General features: G+C 28.8%; 1 protein-coding gene across 10 annotated transcripts in view; it reads right to left on the bottom strand.

Annotated features, from left to right (window-relative positions):
* Positions 1–20,437, bottom strand: part of LOC111614275 (transcriptional adapter 2B-like) — a 37,761-nt gene that overhangs the window by 12,395 nt on the left and 4,929 nt on the right. For 4 of the 10 annotated variants that reach the window (XR_002754928.1, XR_002754962.1, XR_002754940.1 and 1 more), the window contains one exon: positions 17,649–17,708. The exons of 1 other annotated variant lie outside the window; for it this stretch is intronic. Coding sequence is in view for 1 of the 9 variants with exons in the window: in XM_023355673.1 (XP_023211441.1) it covers positions 17,649–17,708 (60 nt within the window). In the remaining 8 variants the exon portion in view is untranslated. Of the gene's footprint in view, positions 1–6,964; positions 7,065–7,157; positions 9,034–17,648; positions 17,709–20,437 lie in introns of those variants that run through there. 5 more of the 10 variants (XR_002754956.1, XR_002754945.1, XR_002754971.1 and 2 more) reach the window with 3 other exon arrangements.

The following is a 20,437-nucleotide window of genomic DNA, read 5'->3' as shown; positions in this document are numbered from 1 at the left end:
TACAGTCGACCCCCCTATAATTACGGTCCCTATAATTACGATTCCTATAAAACTACGAAAAAATATACGTATTTTGGAAATGTTGAGTCGGATTAGTGTAGAATCGATTAATTTTATGGAAGAAAACCTTTCAATCAGCCGTAGTCCGTAAACTTGACACGTGTCGGGCTGTGATTGGAACGACTTGTAAGAAATCGGATTCCTAATAAATTGGAACGTATCTCTATCTTATAGGGGGGTCGACTGTAAATACTTTAAATAGAAACTTAAAGATTAAAAATGCTTATAAAATTACATATAAAATATTTAAATGCTATTTAAAGGATTTTCATTTAGCTCATGTATAATATTAAAGTTATTTAAGTTCAATCAAGATTGAGCATATTATATTCAAAAGTATTAATTTCATTAATATTTCTATTTACAAAATTTAATATTGGGTTGTTCGGAAAGTAATTTCATTTTTTTTTTCATGAACAAAACAATAATTTTCTTATAATATATATTTTATTGAATTATATATTGACCATTTTGGTCTAATATCTTTTGCCATCTTTCTGGTAGTAGCATGATTCCACTCTCATAAAAGTTCTGATCTTTGCTTACAAAAACTAATTCAAGTGATTTTTGACATCCTCATTTGAAGTAAAAATTTTACCATTTAAAAAGTTTTGTAAAGACCAAAGCAAGTAATAATCCGAGGGTGCTAGATTAGGCAATTATGGTGGGTGTGGTAGTACATCACATCCAAGCCGCAACAGCTTCTGATGAGTTACCAAACTTGTGTGAAGTCTAGCATTATCATGGTGAAACACTACACCTTTTCTGTTGATCAATTCTGACATTTTCTGTTTGTTGGTATCACTCAATTTGTCCAGTTGATAGCAGTACACTTACGAATCAATTGTGGAATTGTCTGGTAGAAGCTCAAAAAATACAATTCCCTTAAAATCCCACCAAACAGAAAGAATCACTTTTTTTTTTTTATAAATATTGGCTTTAGAAGTGCTTTGAGCCGGCTCATCTCTTCTACTCCACAATCACTTGCGTTCGACATTGTTATAAACAATTCATTTTTCATAACCAGTTATGATTCGCTTCAAAAATAATCATTTAAGAAGCAAATCACAGATGTCGATGAGACAGAGCAAATATCTTTCTTTAAGAACATGTGGAACCTACATATTGAGCTTTGAAACGAAACTAAGTCATTTCAAGTGACTATAAATGGTTGAATTTGACAAATTTAATCTATTAGTGATTTCTCATGTTGTTATTCAGCTGTTTGTTTTAATCAATACCTTTATTTTGTCTTCATCTGCTACAACTGGACTTCCAGAATGTGGCGCATCTTCAATATCAAAATTGCCAGAACAAAATTTTGCAAACCAGTTTTGGCACTGTTGTATTGTCAACATATCTTCTCCATACATCTCACAACTTTTTCTTGCTTGAACAGCATTCTTACCTTTTTGGTAATATAAATGCAAAATATGCTGAAAATGATGCTTTCGATTTTCCATATTTGATGGGACACAAGAAAAAAACCAATTGCAAAGAATCAAACAAAATTTTTTACAAATAAGCCTTGAAATGTCAGCTGTAAAAATATATAATGACAATATGATTTAGAATGAAATTCATGGGTAAAAATACAACTAATCTCTCTAGTGATAAAAAATGAAATTACTTTCTGAACAACCCAATAATATATGAATTAAAACATAGTTATTTATCAATTATGAAAAATTTTATAATGACAATATGATTTAGAATGAAATTCATGGGTAAAAATACAACTAATCTCTCTAGTGATAAAAAATGAAATTACTTTCTGAACAACCCAATAATATATGAATTAAAACATAGTTATTTATCAATTATGAAAAATTTTAAAATGAAAATATATTTAATAACTGAACAAGAAAAATATTTTAAAAAATTATGTTGTTATATTCAACATGATAATTAATATTGAAAGTCTTATATAAGCACAGTATATCTAATAAATATTCAGTTATTTTAATCTCAAAAGTCAAAATTTTCAATAATTAATTTTCAAAATTGTTTCTTAATCAGTTTGACATTTTGATTTATCCATGATTGTAAAATGTGTCGTATGTCATAATACAGTAAAATTTGTCCAGCATGGGTCTGCTACAAACAGAAACAAGCAATTTACTATGTAAATTACTGCTATAAACCAAAAACAACACACTTTTTGGGTACAAACTACATAACTTAATGTGAGTATAAAATGGAATTTTCAAAAACAACAGCTTAATTTTAAATCATAATTAATGATCTAACTTGCAGGCTTGGTCCTTGTCCACTTCTCAGTGACAAGCATTGTAATCTATAATTCTTTTCTTTATTCTTTATTTCTTTACTGTATTTGAATTGTCTGGAAATCTTGGTGGGAGAAAGTGTGTGCACCAAAAATTTAAATAATTACTAAAAATGAAATTTATTAAAATTTAAAAGTTATACGAAAATTATTAAGTTTCAACAAGAATGGTTTTACCAGGACTGTTTTGCAGGAAAAAAGGAGAAAGATGAAAAGTGTATCAAAGTTTTGACATAATAAAACAAGAGAACTACCGAATAAATATCTCACCAACAGAAGAACTCATTTAAATTTACTAAAAGCTAAGAAAAAGAAATATTATCTCCAACTAAATAATAAACTAATAGTTGCAAAAAAATCCTAATTTTTTGAATGAAATGAAAAACATTTTAGAATGAAACACTTCTATCTTTTCCATATCAACTGAACAAAAGACAAAGCAACTAGTACCAGTGCAGATTAAGTGCTAACTTACAAATGGTTTTGTTTAATGGGATAAGGAAAAGCAACACGGGTAACCTACAAGGTGATATCTCCTGGGAGATTTTCTGTAGGTTATTGACCACTGTTTAAAACTTGGAAAAATCCATATAATCAGTCCACCGGTCAGATGTAAACATGGGGCCAACTTTCAGTGTTCAGTGGCTTTATCACTCAGCTGCTGGTGGGCCACACCAAATGATACAACCATAATATCAATGAAGTTCAACCACTTAATTTCATCTAAAAAATAATAACAAATGGAGAATTGAGTCAATTTAAAAACAAGCATATTAACAAACTCCAATAAAACTTTAAAGAACAAAAATGCTTTCTATCCCTTAGATAAATTTGTTTCAGTTGCTTACAATGTATAAAAATGAACTCATCTGGGTGATTCAAAAAATAAAACCATAACATAAAAAACATAATGGTTACAAGTTTGATCGCAAATTTTAAATCGTAAAATGCAAAGATCATAAATTATTGTAAATAATTCACGTTATATGTTCTTTTATGTTATGGTTTTACTCTTTGAATCACCCATATATTATGAATACATTTTTTCTTTCTATACATTCTAAGCAACTGAAAGAGATTCATCAAAGGGATTGAAAACACTTTGGTTTATTAAAATTTTGATGGAGTTTGTTAAGGTGCATGTTTTTAATTCACTTAATTTTGTTTTAAAAATATAATTTGAACAAAGATGCTGACGAACAAATAAGAGCAATGACACAGTCAATGCACCATATGAAAAGTGGTTTACTAAGGTTTTTGCAAACTGATGCAGGAAATAAATGACAATCACTGAAAATGAGAATTAGATATTTCTGGTAATTGTGTGTGTTCCATGTATAAAACAACACATTTAAATATGTAAATTTGTGCAATGGTTGCTTATTACCAAATATGCTAAGATACAAAAGAAAAACAAAATATAATTCTGCCTCACAAATGCCAAGAGAAAAGATAGTAGGTGTAGAGGTATACAAAAGTGTTCTAAGTTCTTTGAAGAGGCATCAGAGCATACTATTAGTGCCAAACTATATTTGCCTACGTCTACAATCAATGACATTCTTAAGCATTACAAAGAAACAGAAATTATACATAAAGTTTCCAGGCAAGAAACAGATTCTAAGTGCATACAAAATGTACCTGTGCATTGCAATATTCTAGGAAACAAACATTTCCATACCTAAGTTAAAAACTTTAGTTAAGGAAAAATTCAAAGAAGATATATCAGAAAACTAAACTTTATAATTTACAAAGCCAAATAAAGACATTTAAGTATTATCAGTAGGTGTCACCTTGTCTTGTGGCAAGAGCCCAGTTGAAATGGACAGTAACAAAATGGAATTGTGTTTTATGATTGAATGAGTTAATGTTTCATATTTAAATATGAAAAATAAGTATCCAGATCAAGGTGGTCAGATGAAAATTATCTGGACCAAGGCAAAACAAAGCCATCCAGATTGCAATGTTTATTAACTGTAAAAACTGATAGCAGTAATGGATGGTGATTCTGACAGCAACCACAGAAAAACTAGCTGCTTTGATATAAGAATATCTTGCATTTGTAATAAAGTGAAAGAGGGATGCAGTACCTCAATGAAACTGTGCTAAATTGAGATATATATATATATATGTATGTATGTATGATTTATACATATTATCCATATCCAATTATGTGTGTGTGACACACACACACACATACACAATTGGACAGAAAAAAATTTGTTAATTTTACTGAAGTTATTTTGTATACTTTGATATATGTTATTACTAAAGTAACATGTTTAATAATATACTTGCACTTATTTATGTGATTTTTTATTCATATCTTTTCCACAAATCTTAGGATGGTCAAACTTCATTGATGCTCATTGTTGTACATTGTAGAAAATAAAACAATTAAAACATCCATCTTAATTTTGTTTTTTTACACAGATTTTCTCCTCTGTGCACTTCATACACATTTTGGCATTTTTCACATGTCTTGCAAATAAAAAACACGTAAAAAAAAGTTAGAGGCCTTCACATTGAGAAAGCACCCTAAATATAAATTGGAACATATTTTTCCATTTCTCTTTTTTTTTCTGTATTTATAATGAAATGAATTTAATGAAAACACAACCCTCTATAAAATAGAAGCTTACTAAAACAGAAAATTTTTCTTTGTGACAGTGTTTAGTTACATTCTGTTTTAGACAAATTCTACTATAAAATGGCTTTACATTAATAAAAAATATCACAGACAGATATAAATAAGATGTTACAACAACTTTTACAAGAGACAGCCTGAAATAAATGCTTCAATATGCTTTATTTTCTAGAGTAAAAAATACAAAATCCAGTCTATTGAACTTTTATACTTCTAGTCCTTCAAAAATAAAAAATATTTTATTTGTTTTAATCATATTACAATCAATATAGTGTAATGCCAAAAAAAAATTTTAAACAAGTGAAAACACTAATAAGTTAAGGAGTCCAAAAATTTTTTTATCTAAATTACTTTTATAAATTCTGAAAATATAAAGAGTAATATTTTAAATTTAAAAAAATATAAGATAATATGCATGACAAATATAAAACTTAGTAACATAACCATCATTGAAGAAAGATGTTGCAGAGCTATTACAAATAGAATCATCATCAGAACATTTAAACAAAAACTATTAAGGCAGTGGCTCTCAAACTTTTTTGATCTGTGGCACAGATAAAGCATGTATTTATGGCACATTTTGGGTACAAAATTAAAAATAAAAATATGTTGATATATTTTAAACTATGAATAGGCAATATTAATTGTTACCCTAGGGGTCGAGCCTAGCTATTAGTCAATCTTAGATGTAATAAATCTTTACAGTGCCGTAACTAGCCTTTTATGCGCTCAGTGCAAGCTTCTGTAACTATGCCCCAAAACTTGATCCAGGTCATTTCTGCACCCCCAAGGGTCTGTGCTCTGTCCTTGGGCACTGCCCTAGTTACGGCAGTGAATCTTTATACAAATGACTTATTCTAATTTTTAAAATATACTTTCATATTACTCACAGTACACTTAGCCATTTCTTGTGGTACTTAAGTGTGGTGTGTCATGTTTGAGAATCACTCAGGTTAATCAAAATATTTGTTCTTTTGAAAAAAAATAAACATTTTGATAAGTTTATCTTAACAGTTTGTGTTCAAACATCTAAATATGTTACAAGTTACACACAATTCTTGATCAATATTAAGACATTTTAATATCATCCATGTAAATATGACATAGATATAGATGAACAAAATTGACATTTATAATATTTCATAAATATCAATTCATTATTAGTAAATTTCAAAATCTTTATTTATCAGTCTTTATATTTCTTACAATAGAATGTTTTTTGATGAAAATAGGCACTGATTAAATTCAGACAAGTTACTATGAACAAAAAGATGCCATTTTTGAATGTAAGAATATAAGTACATCTTAATATCTGAATCATATATATAAATTGTTAGGGAAGAGCATATATATCAGTACTAAGGATTCAGATGCCATATCCAATACATGGAAAAGTTTTCACACATCAGATATGGAATCTGCATGGAATATGGAATATGCATTTTCTACACATTAAAAATAATTGTAGTAAAATATAAACACTTATTATTTTTATTATTATTTTTTTTTTTATTTTTAACTCCAATTTTTTATACGTTTAAGATTGTTAATTTCTAGTATTTAATGATTTAATTTGTATTTTGTTTGATTTGTATCAGCCAGTTTAAGTAAAAAAAATGTTCTCTTAAATATCTTGTTTAAAACTGAATGACAATGAACTGAATAGTTCAAAAGTATTAACAAAATTCAAAAAGTAATGAGAATTATTGTAGTAATTCTCATATTTGTGAATATTTCATTTCAGCTCAATAGTTGTAATTTATAATCAAATATCTTACACGGTTTTAATTTAAAATATTCTATTAAATTAATACAATTTTTTATAAAATCACCTAATAATGAGAATGTGCATAAAAGGAAAATAATTTTTAACTTTCAAAGAAAAAAATATATATACATATAAATTAATTTGTGATATCCTTTATAAAAGATGTAGAACTTTTGTACAGAGGATTAAAGTTTCACTAACTTACTAGACAATTCGTGCTTTCTTCTGGAGGTTTCTTGTCGTGTCCACTGTCTACAACAGGCTTTAAAAATGATGATAATGAGCATATAAATTTACCGAAACTTCTATGATACAGTTAATCATAAGTGTATTAATTAATGACATCACTTTCATTTAAGCAAAAAGAAAGAAAATACAAGAAAGATAATATTACTTACAATCAACTGATAACTATGCTTGTTTTTATGATTTCCAATTTCAGCTCCACAAGCAAAACACTGGAAATAATTACATAAATAAATTTATTGACAAAATAATTAGTGAAACATTTAAGAGAATGATGAATCATTGGCCTAGTTCACAAACCTTGTATCTTTACAGGAGACAATTAAAACTGGTTTTTGAGAGAAATATAGCATTTGTGACAATGAATTTTTGCCTTTAAAATTAAACACACCAGAAACATGAGGTTTGTAGGATATGTCATACAGATGTGTCATACTATTTTGATTATGTTGATACAATAATCTCAAACACATGGAATTTAGAGATATGAGGTATGTGAAGTAAGCCGACAGAATGTAAAAAGTTAATCATAGTTTATTATCCTAAGTGTTTTTGATATCTTAGAACTTTGGAATGAAATTCAAGTTAACAAAAAGAAACTTTCGAAAATCTTGAAATATATAATAAATGTATAAGAAGATTTTTCCAAACATTTTATTTATTGTCATATTAGAATGATTTTATAGTGAATAAAGGTCTACACATATAAGTGGCAAAATTAATCCACTATATCACAGATAACAAAATTCAATGACAATATTAATTATAAGCCAAACCAATCATCTCCGTCAGATGATGATTGCTTTGGCCTGTAACTGAGAGTTCTGGTGTACTAGTGCTGCAAAATAATACTTTGGTATACAGATTGAAGCTTGCACAGAACTTTTTGGCCAAAACTGATGTCAAACCAGCTTTACCATCCACCTTACTCACTAGATTTAACATCTTGCAACTAATTAATTCCTTTTCCCAAATTTAAAATGCACATGAAATAACTTACTTCCTGACAAAGATCATTTTTGGACTATAAGCCAAGACTTACATGTTGTTTATACATTGGAAAAGAAAAATTTCAGCTTATACAAAAGTGTGACTCGTGTGTTTAAAATTTCACATCACTTACAAATCAATTTGCAGGTGACAGCATTATTTGAACTAATGGCAAATATTATCAAATAATTGACTAGCAATACAATATTTCCCAATATGCAAGTTGGAAAACAAATACTGACTAATATTGATGATGATATTGATGTTTGATGTTACCGATATTGGGAATTATCAAAATTGAAATTGTCACTGAATTTAATTTGTTGCATGTAATTTTTAAGTGATAATTGTTACTATTGTTTTTAACAAATATTTGTATTTTTAACATTCAGTAGCTCTATTTTTCATCAATAAAAACTGGTGCAGCTAGTATAATGGTACACCAACTTAAAGCTTATCTGTCAGTTTATAACTGACCTATTTTTACTGCTGTGGCTTTTACTCCAAAAATTATGGTACAGTACAAGTTTTTAAGAAATGTCAGGACACACTAGAAAATGTTAAACTTTGTGAGAGTTTTGAATTTCATAGTGAACTAATGGATTTCTTCACTTCTGGTAACTCCAGATGAAATTTTAATGATTGTTTGGCATATTCTTTAAGACTAATGAGATTTCTACAATCTATGAAGATGAAGGATTCAGTGCAACTTTACAGCACTTATATGACTTGAAGTCATCTTTATTAGAATATTTTCCAAAAATCAGTAATGATAATTATTTAGTTAGAAATCCATTTGTAATCACAGCCAAACCATTCAATTTTACTGTGCATGGTTACAAAAGTCTAATTGATTAAATTTCTGACTAAAACAAAAATTTATAGAACTTCTGCCAAATAATGTTTGGAATATCTTAATAGAAGAGTATTCCAGTAAAGGTAAATGTTCAATTTTAGTATTAACCCATTAAGAATTTGTAGTAAAATAAAGTGGAACCTCGGTATACGACCTTAATCCATTCCTGATGTTTGGACTTATACCGAATAGGTCGTATACCAAACCAACCTTCCCCATAAGAAGTAATGTAAAAATAATTAATCCGTTCTCACGTAAAAAAAAATGGCTGGCTTTAAACACCTCGCTTTCCTGGATAGTTCCTGCTTGATTTTTCATGAGATCAGCATGTATATTTTTAGCTTTCTTGCAAATAATTGCTTCTGATACACTGTCTCCAGCAGACTGTTTTTCAGTTATCCAAACCAAAAGCAATTTCTCAACATGATCTAATGTCTTCGATCTCTGTTTAGAAATTGATTTAACCCCTTTCGCAATGTTAGCAGATTTAATAATGTCTTTATTTTTCACAATTGTCGATGTCGTCATTCTCAGAATACGGTATGCAACAGTTAAATCTCAAACACACATGCCACCTTCATATTTCTCAACAATATCTTTTTTCAGTTCCATTGTGATTCTAGTCATTTTTTTAGTTTTCTGTTGCTTTTCACTTGCCTTTTTGCAATTCATGATTAATAAAAATACTAAAATTTTACTTACAAATTAAAATCAGGAGAAATTTAACAAAGTTATAAACTGTGGCACCGCGAACGTCTAGTCTGGTCTAGTACACCGATAGTGCTACTTGTTCGTAGATGGCGCGTATAATTGAATTAAGTCATATACTGAACAAAAGTTGTTTTGTCCAAACAGGATGTATACCAAATTAGACGTATTCTAAAGCAGACATATACTGAGGTACTGTACCACTATAGTTGGTTAATATAAAACCAACAAACTATATTACTCAGAGAACTTTACATATACAAATAGATTACAGCCAAGCACTTTTGGAGCTGTGCTCCGTCTTTAGTGTTCATCACTATTAAAATTTCACTATCAAATGGAATACTTGAACATGTGTCTAAAACTGAACATTAAAAAGAATGCTAAAGATATTTAAATATTTCATCTAGTGCAAATTTTTAGTAAGTGATGAACCTTGAAGATGGAGCACAGCTCTGAAAGCACTTGATTCTGACAATTTATATCTATAAAGTTCACTGAATACAGCAGTCTGTTGATTTCATTGCAGTATTATTTCCTTTTGTTACAATTTATTTGTGCAACACAGTTTTTGTTGCAGTATATTAGAAAAAAAATCAAAATATAGAAAACCACATAATGATAATCTTACCTGAGGGTTCAATTTTACAGTATTACACATAATATTAAACAAATTTGTAATTCAAAAATACAAACACCAATTCCATTAAAATACAATTTATTTTTTCCTTTTAAAAATAAATTTGTATTGTTTAGAAATTATTACTAATTTACTTTTCTATCAATAGCTTTTAAACATCTAAACAATTTTAGCCTGTCTAAGGCCATTCTTGGTGTATGATTTCTCTTCAAGGCAGAATTCAAACATAATTCAATAAGATGTAAAAATCAATTTTTTTGAATATCATTCATTAGACCAGGGGTGGCCAACCTTTTGCATACCATGCGCCAATTTTTGTGATAGACGAGTTCAGATGTGCAGAGGCGTACCGTGAGTGTTAGCAGCCCGGGGCGGAGAAAAATTTCGGCCACCCGTTAACTAGGTATTTCAATTTATAAGAAGAAACTATTTATAATCTATAATTCATAAGAGAACTATGTTACATGGGTAGCTACACTACCCGTATAAAGTAGTTCTATATGACATCAGTGGTGTAACGAATGCATAGTGTAACACGCAAGCACAAAAAAAAAAAAAGGTCAACAGGTCGATTGCACCGAACTGTGTATGCAATGAAGCCGAATCTGGCAATGTTGCTCAGAAACGACTAAAGCGCCACTTGTAATCGTCCAATGCGCCAAGTTTGGCGCATGCGCCACGTGTTGGCCACCCCTGCATTAGACCAATGGGAATGTTCTTCCAACATTAAACAACTTGAATTAAAGTTCATAAACAGCATACAAAACAAAATTTAAACTTCAAGTTTAAATTTCTTTTTTGTATGTCGTTCTTAGAATATCTAATCTAAAGTAGTTTGTACTGAAGATGACTCAAAAGGAGCTGAAAAAATTTTAAATATAAAAAAAATTAAAAATTCGATAACCTTAAAGAGCATGTACAGTAAAATCTGTCCAAAATGGAACCTGAGTAAAATGGAAACTTGCCTAAATGGGAAAAATCTTCAGAATAGAGCAATTATCTATGTTAAAAAAAAAAAAAAGCCTGTGCAAAACGGAAATCTGCCAAACCAGAAAAAATATTCAGTATAGTGCAATTCCAGTTTACACAGGTTTAACTGCATATAACTTTATGTGGAATGAAGCTTTAATTTTTAATTTATTTTATATTATTTTATATAATACAGTATATGTAAAAAAATTTATTCAATTGTTATATGTATATTTTATTTTGATTTCATTTTCAACAGTAAAATGCATTTCAGCATTAATTTTATGTTTTTTATTTTAAAAATTTGTCACAACATAAATTAGTTATGTAAATATATTGTAAAATGGAAAATGTTCCATAACTAAAACAGTTTGGAAAAATTTTTATCTACAAATTTAGTATTGTAAATGTTTTCAAATTATCACATTGGCTCTACTTTATATAATTAATAAATTCCTGCAAATTGAAGTTGGTCAGTCTTAAGAATGCTAAATTATCACCCTGGAACTGGATGCAGAATTGAAAGAAGTCTAATCATACCAGAAACAGGCAGATGCAAAACACCTATAGACAGACCAGAAAGCATTTGCTATACTGATGGTTGGGTGCAATTTGAAAAACTTGTAGACCTATAAATTCTCACTCTCATCTGTCTGTCAGTCTTTCCTTAATGTCAAGAACAGTGTTACATAAATTAATTTACAGACCAGATATGCTTAGAGGCAGTAGGCCCCGATTAACTATATATGAACTTGCAATGCAAACTGGAAGTCATGTTATTTCAATTCAACAAATTTCCCCTGAAAGAAGCTAGATAATGACCGGCACAACTAACAGAAAAGTAAGACGTACAGGAGCAAGACCAGGCATGGCCAACATATGGCCATGTAAAAAATTTATGTGGTCCGCGATTAATCTTTCAATATTAGCTACTTAAATCCGAATAGCTCGATGAAAAATTCTGACACCTAAAAAGAAATAAAAAAGGGTCAACAACTCACTGTGCATTTAGAGTTAATCTTCCATTACAAATCTCTTAAGTACAGCGTAGAATGTTGATAAAGCATGATAATGTGAAAAATGTATCTGTAATCTCTATGTACAATTTAGTCTCTACAGGGTGACACCACAATGAGATCTTGCACCACCTCAAAATCTTCCTAGGGCAGTCTCTGGTTTGACCCGTGAAAAAAGTTTTCTTTCTAATTCGGCCCAGGGGCAAAAACTGTTGGCCACCCCTGAACTACCCATAACATTAAATTCTACTATAAGCCAAAAACCTGTCCAATTCAGAAATAAGTTTTTGAGTAAAACAGTATAAAGTGAAAAATTAAAATTCTACTTACTGTGAAGTAAGTAAAATTACATCTAGGTATAATAATACAGAGAAAGATAAACTCTATTTCAAGAATGATTTTGAACATTTTCACAAAACAAAGGTCATGTGATGAGGGGATAAGGTCTGTGTTAATACCAGTCTTTATTGGAATTAACCAGGTGCAAATCCAAATACTTTTAAGAACTGAATGGCAACTCAATGCCAAAAACAAAGTTCTTCGTAGTAGTAATGAATGTAATGAGAATAAAGTAAGAAAGTGTTGCCAATTTGCCTGTTACAGACTATGGAATAGTTACTATGTAGTACTGAGTATTCAAGAAAACGTTGATTAACATGTTGATAATTACAGAGATCAAAGTCAACAATAGAATATTATGTTAAAATTCTTCAAAAAGCACACTTTAAACAACCTTTAAAGTCCANAGATATAAATAAGATGTTACAACAACTTTTACAAGAGACAGCCTGAAATAAATGCTTCAATATGCTTTATTTTCTAGAGTAAAAAATACAAAATCCAGTCTATTGAACTTTTATACTTCTAGTCCTTCAAAAATAAAAAATATTTTATTTGTTTTAATCATATTACAATCAATATAGTGTAATGCCAAAAAAAAATTTTAAACAAGTGAAAACATTAATAAGTTAAGGAGTCCAAAAATTTTTTTATCTAAATTACTTTTATAAATTCTGAAAATATAAAGAGTAATATTTTAAATTTAAAAAAATATAAGATAATATGCATGACAAATATAAAACTTAGTAACATAACCATCATTGAAGAAAGATGTTGCAGAGCTATTACAAATAGAATCATCATCAGAACATTTAAACAAAAACTATTAAGGCAGTGGCTCTCAAACTTTTTTGATCTGTGGCACAGATAAAGCATGTAGTTTTTCTGGCACATTTTGGGTACAAAATTAAAAATAAAAATATGTTGATATATTTTAAACTATGAATAGGCAATATTAATTATTACCCTAGGGATCGAGCCTAGCTATTAGTCAATCTTAGATGTAATAAATCTTTACAGCGCCGTAACTAGCCTTTTATGCGCTCAGTGCAAGCTTCCGNTGAGTCAATTTAAAAACAAGCATATTAACAAACTCCAATAAAACTTTAAAGAACAAAAATGCTTTCTATCCCTTAGATAAATTTGTTTCAGTTGCTTACAATGTATAAAAATGAACTCATCTGGGTGATTCAAAAAATAAAACCATAACATAAAAAACATAATGGTTACAAGTTTGATCGCAAATTTTAAATCGTAAAATGCAAAGATCATAAATTATTGTAAATAATTCACGTTATATGTTCTTTTATGTTATGGTATTACTCTTTGAATCACCCATATATTATGAATACATTTTTTCTTTCTATACATTCTAAGCAACTGAAACAGATTCATCAAAGGGATTGAAAACACTTTGGTTTATTAAAATTTTGATGGAGTTTGTTAAGGTGCATGTTTTTAATTCACTTAATTTTGTTTTAAAAATATAATTTGAACAAAGATGCTGACGAACAAATAAGAGCAATGACACAGTCAATGCACCATATGAAAAGTGGTTTACTAAGGTTTTTGCAAACTGATGCAGGAAATAAATGACAATCACTGAAAATGAGAATTAGATATTTCTGGTAATTGTGTGTGTTCCATGTATAAAACAACACATTTAAATATGTAAATTTGTGCAATGGTTGCTTATTACCAAATATGCTAAGATACAAAAGAAAAACAAAATATAATTCTGCCTCACAAATGCCAAGAGAAAAGATAGTAGGTGTAGAGGTATACAAAAGTGTTCTAAGTTCTTTGAAGAGGCATCAGAGCATACTATTAGTGCCAAACTATATTTGCCTACGTCTACAATCAATGACATTCTTAAGCATTACAAAGAAACAGAAATTATACATAAAGTTTCCAGGCAAGAAACAGATTCTAAGTGCATACAAAATGTACCTGTGCATTGCAATATTCTAGGAAACAAACATTTCCATACCTAAGTTAAAAACTTTAGTTAAGGAAAAATTCAAAGAAGATATATCAGAAAACTAAACTTTATAATTTACAAAGCCAAATAAAGACATTTAAGTATTATCAGTAGGTGTCACCTTGTCTTGTGGGCAAGAGCCCAGTTGAAATGGACAGTAACAAAATGGAATTGTGTTTTATGATTGAATGAGTTAATGTTTCATATTTAAATATGAAAAATAAGTATCCAGATCAAGGTGGTCAGATGAAAATTATCTGGACCAAGGCAAAACAAAGCCATCCAGATTGCAATGTTTATTAACTGTAAAAACTGATAGCAGTAATGGATGGTGATTCTGACAGCAACCACAGAAAAACTAGCTGCTTTGATATAAGAATATCTTGCATTTGTAATAAAGTGAAAGAGGGATGCAGTACCTCAATGAAACTGTGCTAAATTGATATATATATATATGTATATATATGTATGATTTATACATATTATCCATATCCAATTATGTGTGTGTGACACACACACACACATACACAATTGGACAGAAAAAAATTTGTTAATTTTACTGAAGTTATTTTGTATACTTTGATATATGTTATTACTAAAGTAACATGTTTAATAATATACTTGCACTTATTTATGTGATTTTTTATTCATATCTTTTCCACAAATCTTAGGATGGTCAAACTTCATTGATGCTCATTGTTGTACATTGTAGAAAATAAAACAATTAAAACATCCATCTTAATTTTGTTTTTTTACACAGATTTTCTCCTCTGTGCACTTCATACACATTTTGGCATTTTTCACATGTCTTGCAAAATAAAAAACACGTAAAAAAAAGTTAGAGGCCTTCACATTGAGAAAGCACCCTAAATATAAATTGGAACATATTTTTCCATTTCTCTTTTTTTTTCTGTATTTATAATGAAATGAATTTAATGAAAACACAACCCTCTATAAAATAGAAGCTTACTAAAACAGAAAATTTTTCTTTGTGACAGTGTTTAGTTACATTCTGTTTTAGACAAATTCTACTATAAAATGGCTTTACATTAATAAAAAATATCACAGACAGATATAAATAAGATGTTACAACAACTTTTACAAGAGACAGCCTGAAATAAATGCTTCAATATGCTTTATTTTCTAGAGTAAAAAATACAAAATCCAGTCTATTGGACTTTTATACTTCTAGTCCTTCAAAAATAAAAAATATTTTATTTGTTTTAATCATATTACAATCAATATAGTGTAATGCCAAAAAAAAATTTTAAACAAGTGAAAACATTAATAAGTTAAGGAGTCCAAAAATTTTTTTATCTAAATTACTTTTATAAATTCTGAAAATATAAAGAGTAATATTTTAAATTTAAAAAAATATAAAATAATATGCATGACAAATATAAAACTTAGTAACATAACCATCATTGAAGAAAGATGTTGCAGAGCTATTACAAATAGAATCATCATCAGAACATTTAAACAAAAACTATTAAGGCAGTGGCTCTCAAACTTTTTTGATCTGTGGCACAGATAAAGCATGTAGTTTTTCTGGCACATTTTGGGTACAAAATTAAAAATAAAAATATGTTGATATATTTTAAACTATGAATAGGCAATATTAATTATTACCCTAGGGATCGAGCCTAGCTATTAGTCAATCTTAGATGTAATAAATCTTTACAGCGCCGTAACTAGCCTTTTATGCGCTCAGTGCAAGCTTCCGTAACTATGCCCCAAAACTTGGTTCAGGTCATTTCTGCACCCCCAAGAGTCTGTGCCCTGTGCCTGGGCACTGCCCTAGTTACGGCAGTGAATCTTTATACAAATGACTTATTCTAATTTTTAAAATATACTTTCATATTACTCACAGTACACTTAGCCATTTCTTGTGGTACTTAAGTGTGGTGTGTCATGTTTGAGAATCACTCAGGTTAATCAAAATATTTGTTCTTTTGAAAAAAAATAAACATTTTGATAAGTTTATCTTAACAGTTTGTGTTCAAACATCTAAATATGTTACAAGTTACACACAATTCTTGATCAATATTAAGACATTTTAATATCATCCATGTAAATATGACATAGATATAGATGAACAAAATTGACATTTATAATATTTCATAAATATCAATTCATTATTAGTAAATTTCAAAATCTTTATTTATCAGTCTTTATATTTCTTACAATAGAATGTTTTTTGATGAAAATAGGCACTGATTAAATTCAGACAAGTTACTATGAACAAAAAGATGCCATTTTTGAATGTAAGAATATAAGTACATCTTAATATCTGAATCATATATATAAATTGTTAGGGAAGAGCATATATATCAGTACTAAGGATTCAGATGCCATATCCAATACATGGAAAAGTTTTCACACATCAGATATGGAATCTGCATGGAATATGGAATATGCATTTTCTACACATTAAAAATAATTGTAGTAAAATATAAACACTTATTATTTTTATTATTATTATTTTTTTTATTTTTAACTCCAATTTTTTATACGTTTAAGATTGTTAATTTCTAGTATTTAATGATTTAATTTGTATTTTGTTTGATTTGTATCAGCCAGTTTAAGTAGAAAAAATGTTCTCTTAAATATCTTGTTTAAAACTAAATGACAATGAACTGAATAGTTCAAAAGTATTAACAAAATTCAAAAAGTAATGAGAATTATTGTAGTAATTCTCATATTTGTGAATATTTCATTTCAGCTCAATAGTTGTAATTTATAATCAAATATCTTACACGGTTTTAATTTAAAATATTCTATTAAATTAATACAATTTTTTATAAAATCACCTAATAATGAGAATGTGCATAAAAGGAAAATAATTTTTAACTTTCAAAGAAAAAAATATATATACATATAAATTAATTTGTGATATCCTTTATAAAAGATGTAGAACTTTTGTACAGAGGATTAAAGTTTCACTAACTTACTAGACAATTCGTGCTTTCTTCTGGAGGTTTCTTGTCGTGTCCACTGTCTACAACAGGCTTTAAAAATGATGATAATGAGCATATAAATTTACCGAAACTTCTATGATACAGTTAATCATAAGTGTATTAATTAATGACATCACTTTCATTTAAGCAAAAAGAAAGAAAATACAAGAAAGATAATATTACTTACAATCAACTGATAACTATGCTTGTTTTTATGATTTCCAATTTCAGCTCCACAAGCAAAACACTGGAAATAATTACATAAATAAATTTATTGACAAAATAATTAGTGAAACATTTAAGAGAATGATGAATCATTGGCCTAGTTCACAAACCTTGTATCTTTACAGGAGACAATTAAAACTGGTTTTTGAGAGAAATATAGCATTTGTGACAATGAATTTTTGCCTTTAAAATTAAACACACCAGAAACATGAGGTTTGTAGGATATGTCATACAGATGTGTCATACTATTTTGATTATGTTGATACAATAATCTCAAACACATGGAATTTGGAGATATGAGGTATGTGAAGTAAGCCGACAGAATGTAAAAAGTTAATCATAGTTTATTATCCTAAGTGTTTTTGATATCTTGGAACTTTGGAATGAAATTCAAGTTAACAAAAAGAAACTTTCGAAAATCTTGAAATATATAATAAATGTATAAGAAGATTTTTCCAAACATTTTATTTATTGTCATATTAGAATGATTTTATAGTAAATAAAGGTCTACACATATAAGTGGCAAAATTAATCCACTATATCACAGATAACAAAATTCAATGACAATATTAATTATAAGCCAAACCAATCATCTCCGTCAGATGATGATTGCTTTGGCCTGTAACTGAGAGTTCTGGTGTACTAGTGCTGCAAAATAATACTTTGGTATACAGATTGAAGCTTGCACAAAACTTTTTGGCCAAAACTGATGTCAAACCAGCTTTACCATCCACCTTACTCACTAGATTTAACATCTTGCAACTAATTAATTCCTTTTCCCAAATTTAAAATGCACATGAAATAACTTACTTCCTGACAAAGATCATTTTTGGACTATAAGCCAAGACTTACATGTTGTTTATACATTGGAAAAGAAAAATTTCAGCTTATACAAAAGTGTGACTCGTGTGTTTAAAATTTCACATCACTTACAAATCAATTTGCAGGTGACAGCATTATTTGAACTAATGGCAAATATTATCAAATAATTGACTAGCAATACAATATTTCCCAATATGCAAGTTGGAAAACAAATACTGACTAATATTGATGATGATATTGATGTTTGATGTTACCGATATTGGGAATTATCAAAATTGAAATTGTCACTGAATTTAATTTGTTGCATGTAATTTTTAAGTGATAATTGTTACTATTGTTTTTAACAAATATTTGTATTTTTAACATTCAGTAGCTCTATTTTTCATCAATAAAAACTGGTGCAGCTAGTATAATGGTACACCAACTTAAAGCTTATCTGTCAGTTTATAACTGACCTATTTTTACTGCTGTGGCTTTTACTCCAAAAATTATGGTACAGTACAAGTTTTTAAGAAATGTCAGGACACACTAGAAAATGTTAAACTTTGTGAGAGTTTTGAATTTCATAGTGAACTAATGGATTTCTTCACTTCTGGTAACTCCAGATGAAATTTTAATGATTGTTTGGCATATTCTTTAAGACTAATGAGATTTCTACAATCTATGAAGATGAAGGATTCAGTGCAACTTTACAGCACTTATATGACTTGAAGTCATCTTTATTAGAATATTTTCCAAAAATCAGTAATGATAATTATTTAGTTAGAAATCCATTTGTAATCACAGCCAAACCATTCAATTTTACTGTGCATGGTTACAAAAGTCTAATTGATTAAATTTCTGACTAAAACAAAAATTTATAGAACTTCTGCCAAATAATGTTTGGAATATCTTAATAGAAGAGTATTCCAGTAAAGGTAAATGTTCAATTTTAGTATTAACCCATTAAGAATTTGTAGTAAAATAAAGTGGAACCTCGGTATACGACCTTAATCCATTCCTGATGTTTGGACTTATACCGAATAGGTCGTATACCAAACCAACCTTCCCCATAAGAAGTAATGTAAAAATAATTAATCCGTTCTCACGTAAAAAAAAATGGCTGGCTTTAAACACCTCGCTTTCCTGGATAGTTCCTGCTTGATTTTTCATGAGATCAGCATGTATATTTTTAGCTTTCTTGCAAATAATTGCTTCTGATACACTGTCTCCAGCAGACTGTTTTTCAGTTATCCAAACCAAAAGCAATTTCTCAACATGATCTAATGTCTTCGATCTCTGTTTAGAAATTGATTTAACCCCTTTCGCAATGTTAGCAGATTTAATAATGTCTTTATTTTTCACAATTGTCGATGTCGTCATTCTCAGAATACGGTATGCAACAGTTAAATCTCAAACACACATGCCACCTTCATATTTCTCAACAATATCTTTTTTCAGTTCCATTGTGATTCTAGTCATTTTTTTAGTTTTCTGTTGCTTTTCACTTGCCTTTTTGCAATTCATGATTAATAAAAATACTAAAATTTTACTTACAAATTAAAATCAGGAGAAATTTAACAAAGTTATAAACTGTGGCACCGCGAACGTCTAGTCTGGTCTAGTACACCGATAGTGCTACTTGTTCGTAGATGGCGCGTATAATTGAATTAAGTCATATACTGAACAAAAGTTGTTTTGTCCAAACAGGATGTATACCAAATTAGACGTATTCTAAAGCAGACATATACTGAGGTACTGTACCACTATAGTTGGTTAATATAAAACCAACAAACTATATTACTCAGAGAACTTTACATATACAAATAGATTACAGCCAAGCACTTTTGGAGCTGTGCTCCGTCTTTAGTGTTCATCACTATTAAAATTTCACTATCAAATGGAATACTTGAACATGTGTCTAAAACTGAACATTAAAAAGAATGCTAA

This window comes from Centruroides sculpturatus, unplaced genomic scaffold (assembly GCF_000671375.1).
Source record: "Centruroides sculpturatus isolate CEXI.00-Female unplaced genomic scaffold, Cexi_2.0 scaffold18, whole genome shotgun sequence".
Classification (NCBI taxonomy): Eukaryota; Metazoa; Arthropoda; class Arachnida; order Scorpiones; family Buthidae; genus Centruroides; species Centruroides sculpturatus.
The sequence above is the reverse complement of the archived record's forward strand: the minus strand, read 5'-3'. Positions and strand labels throughout refer to the sequence as shown.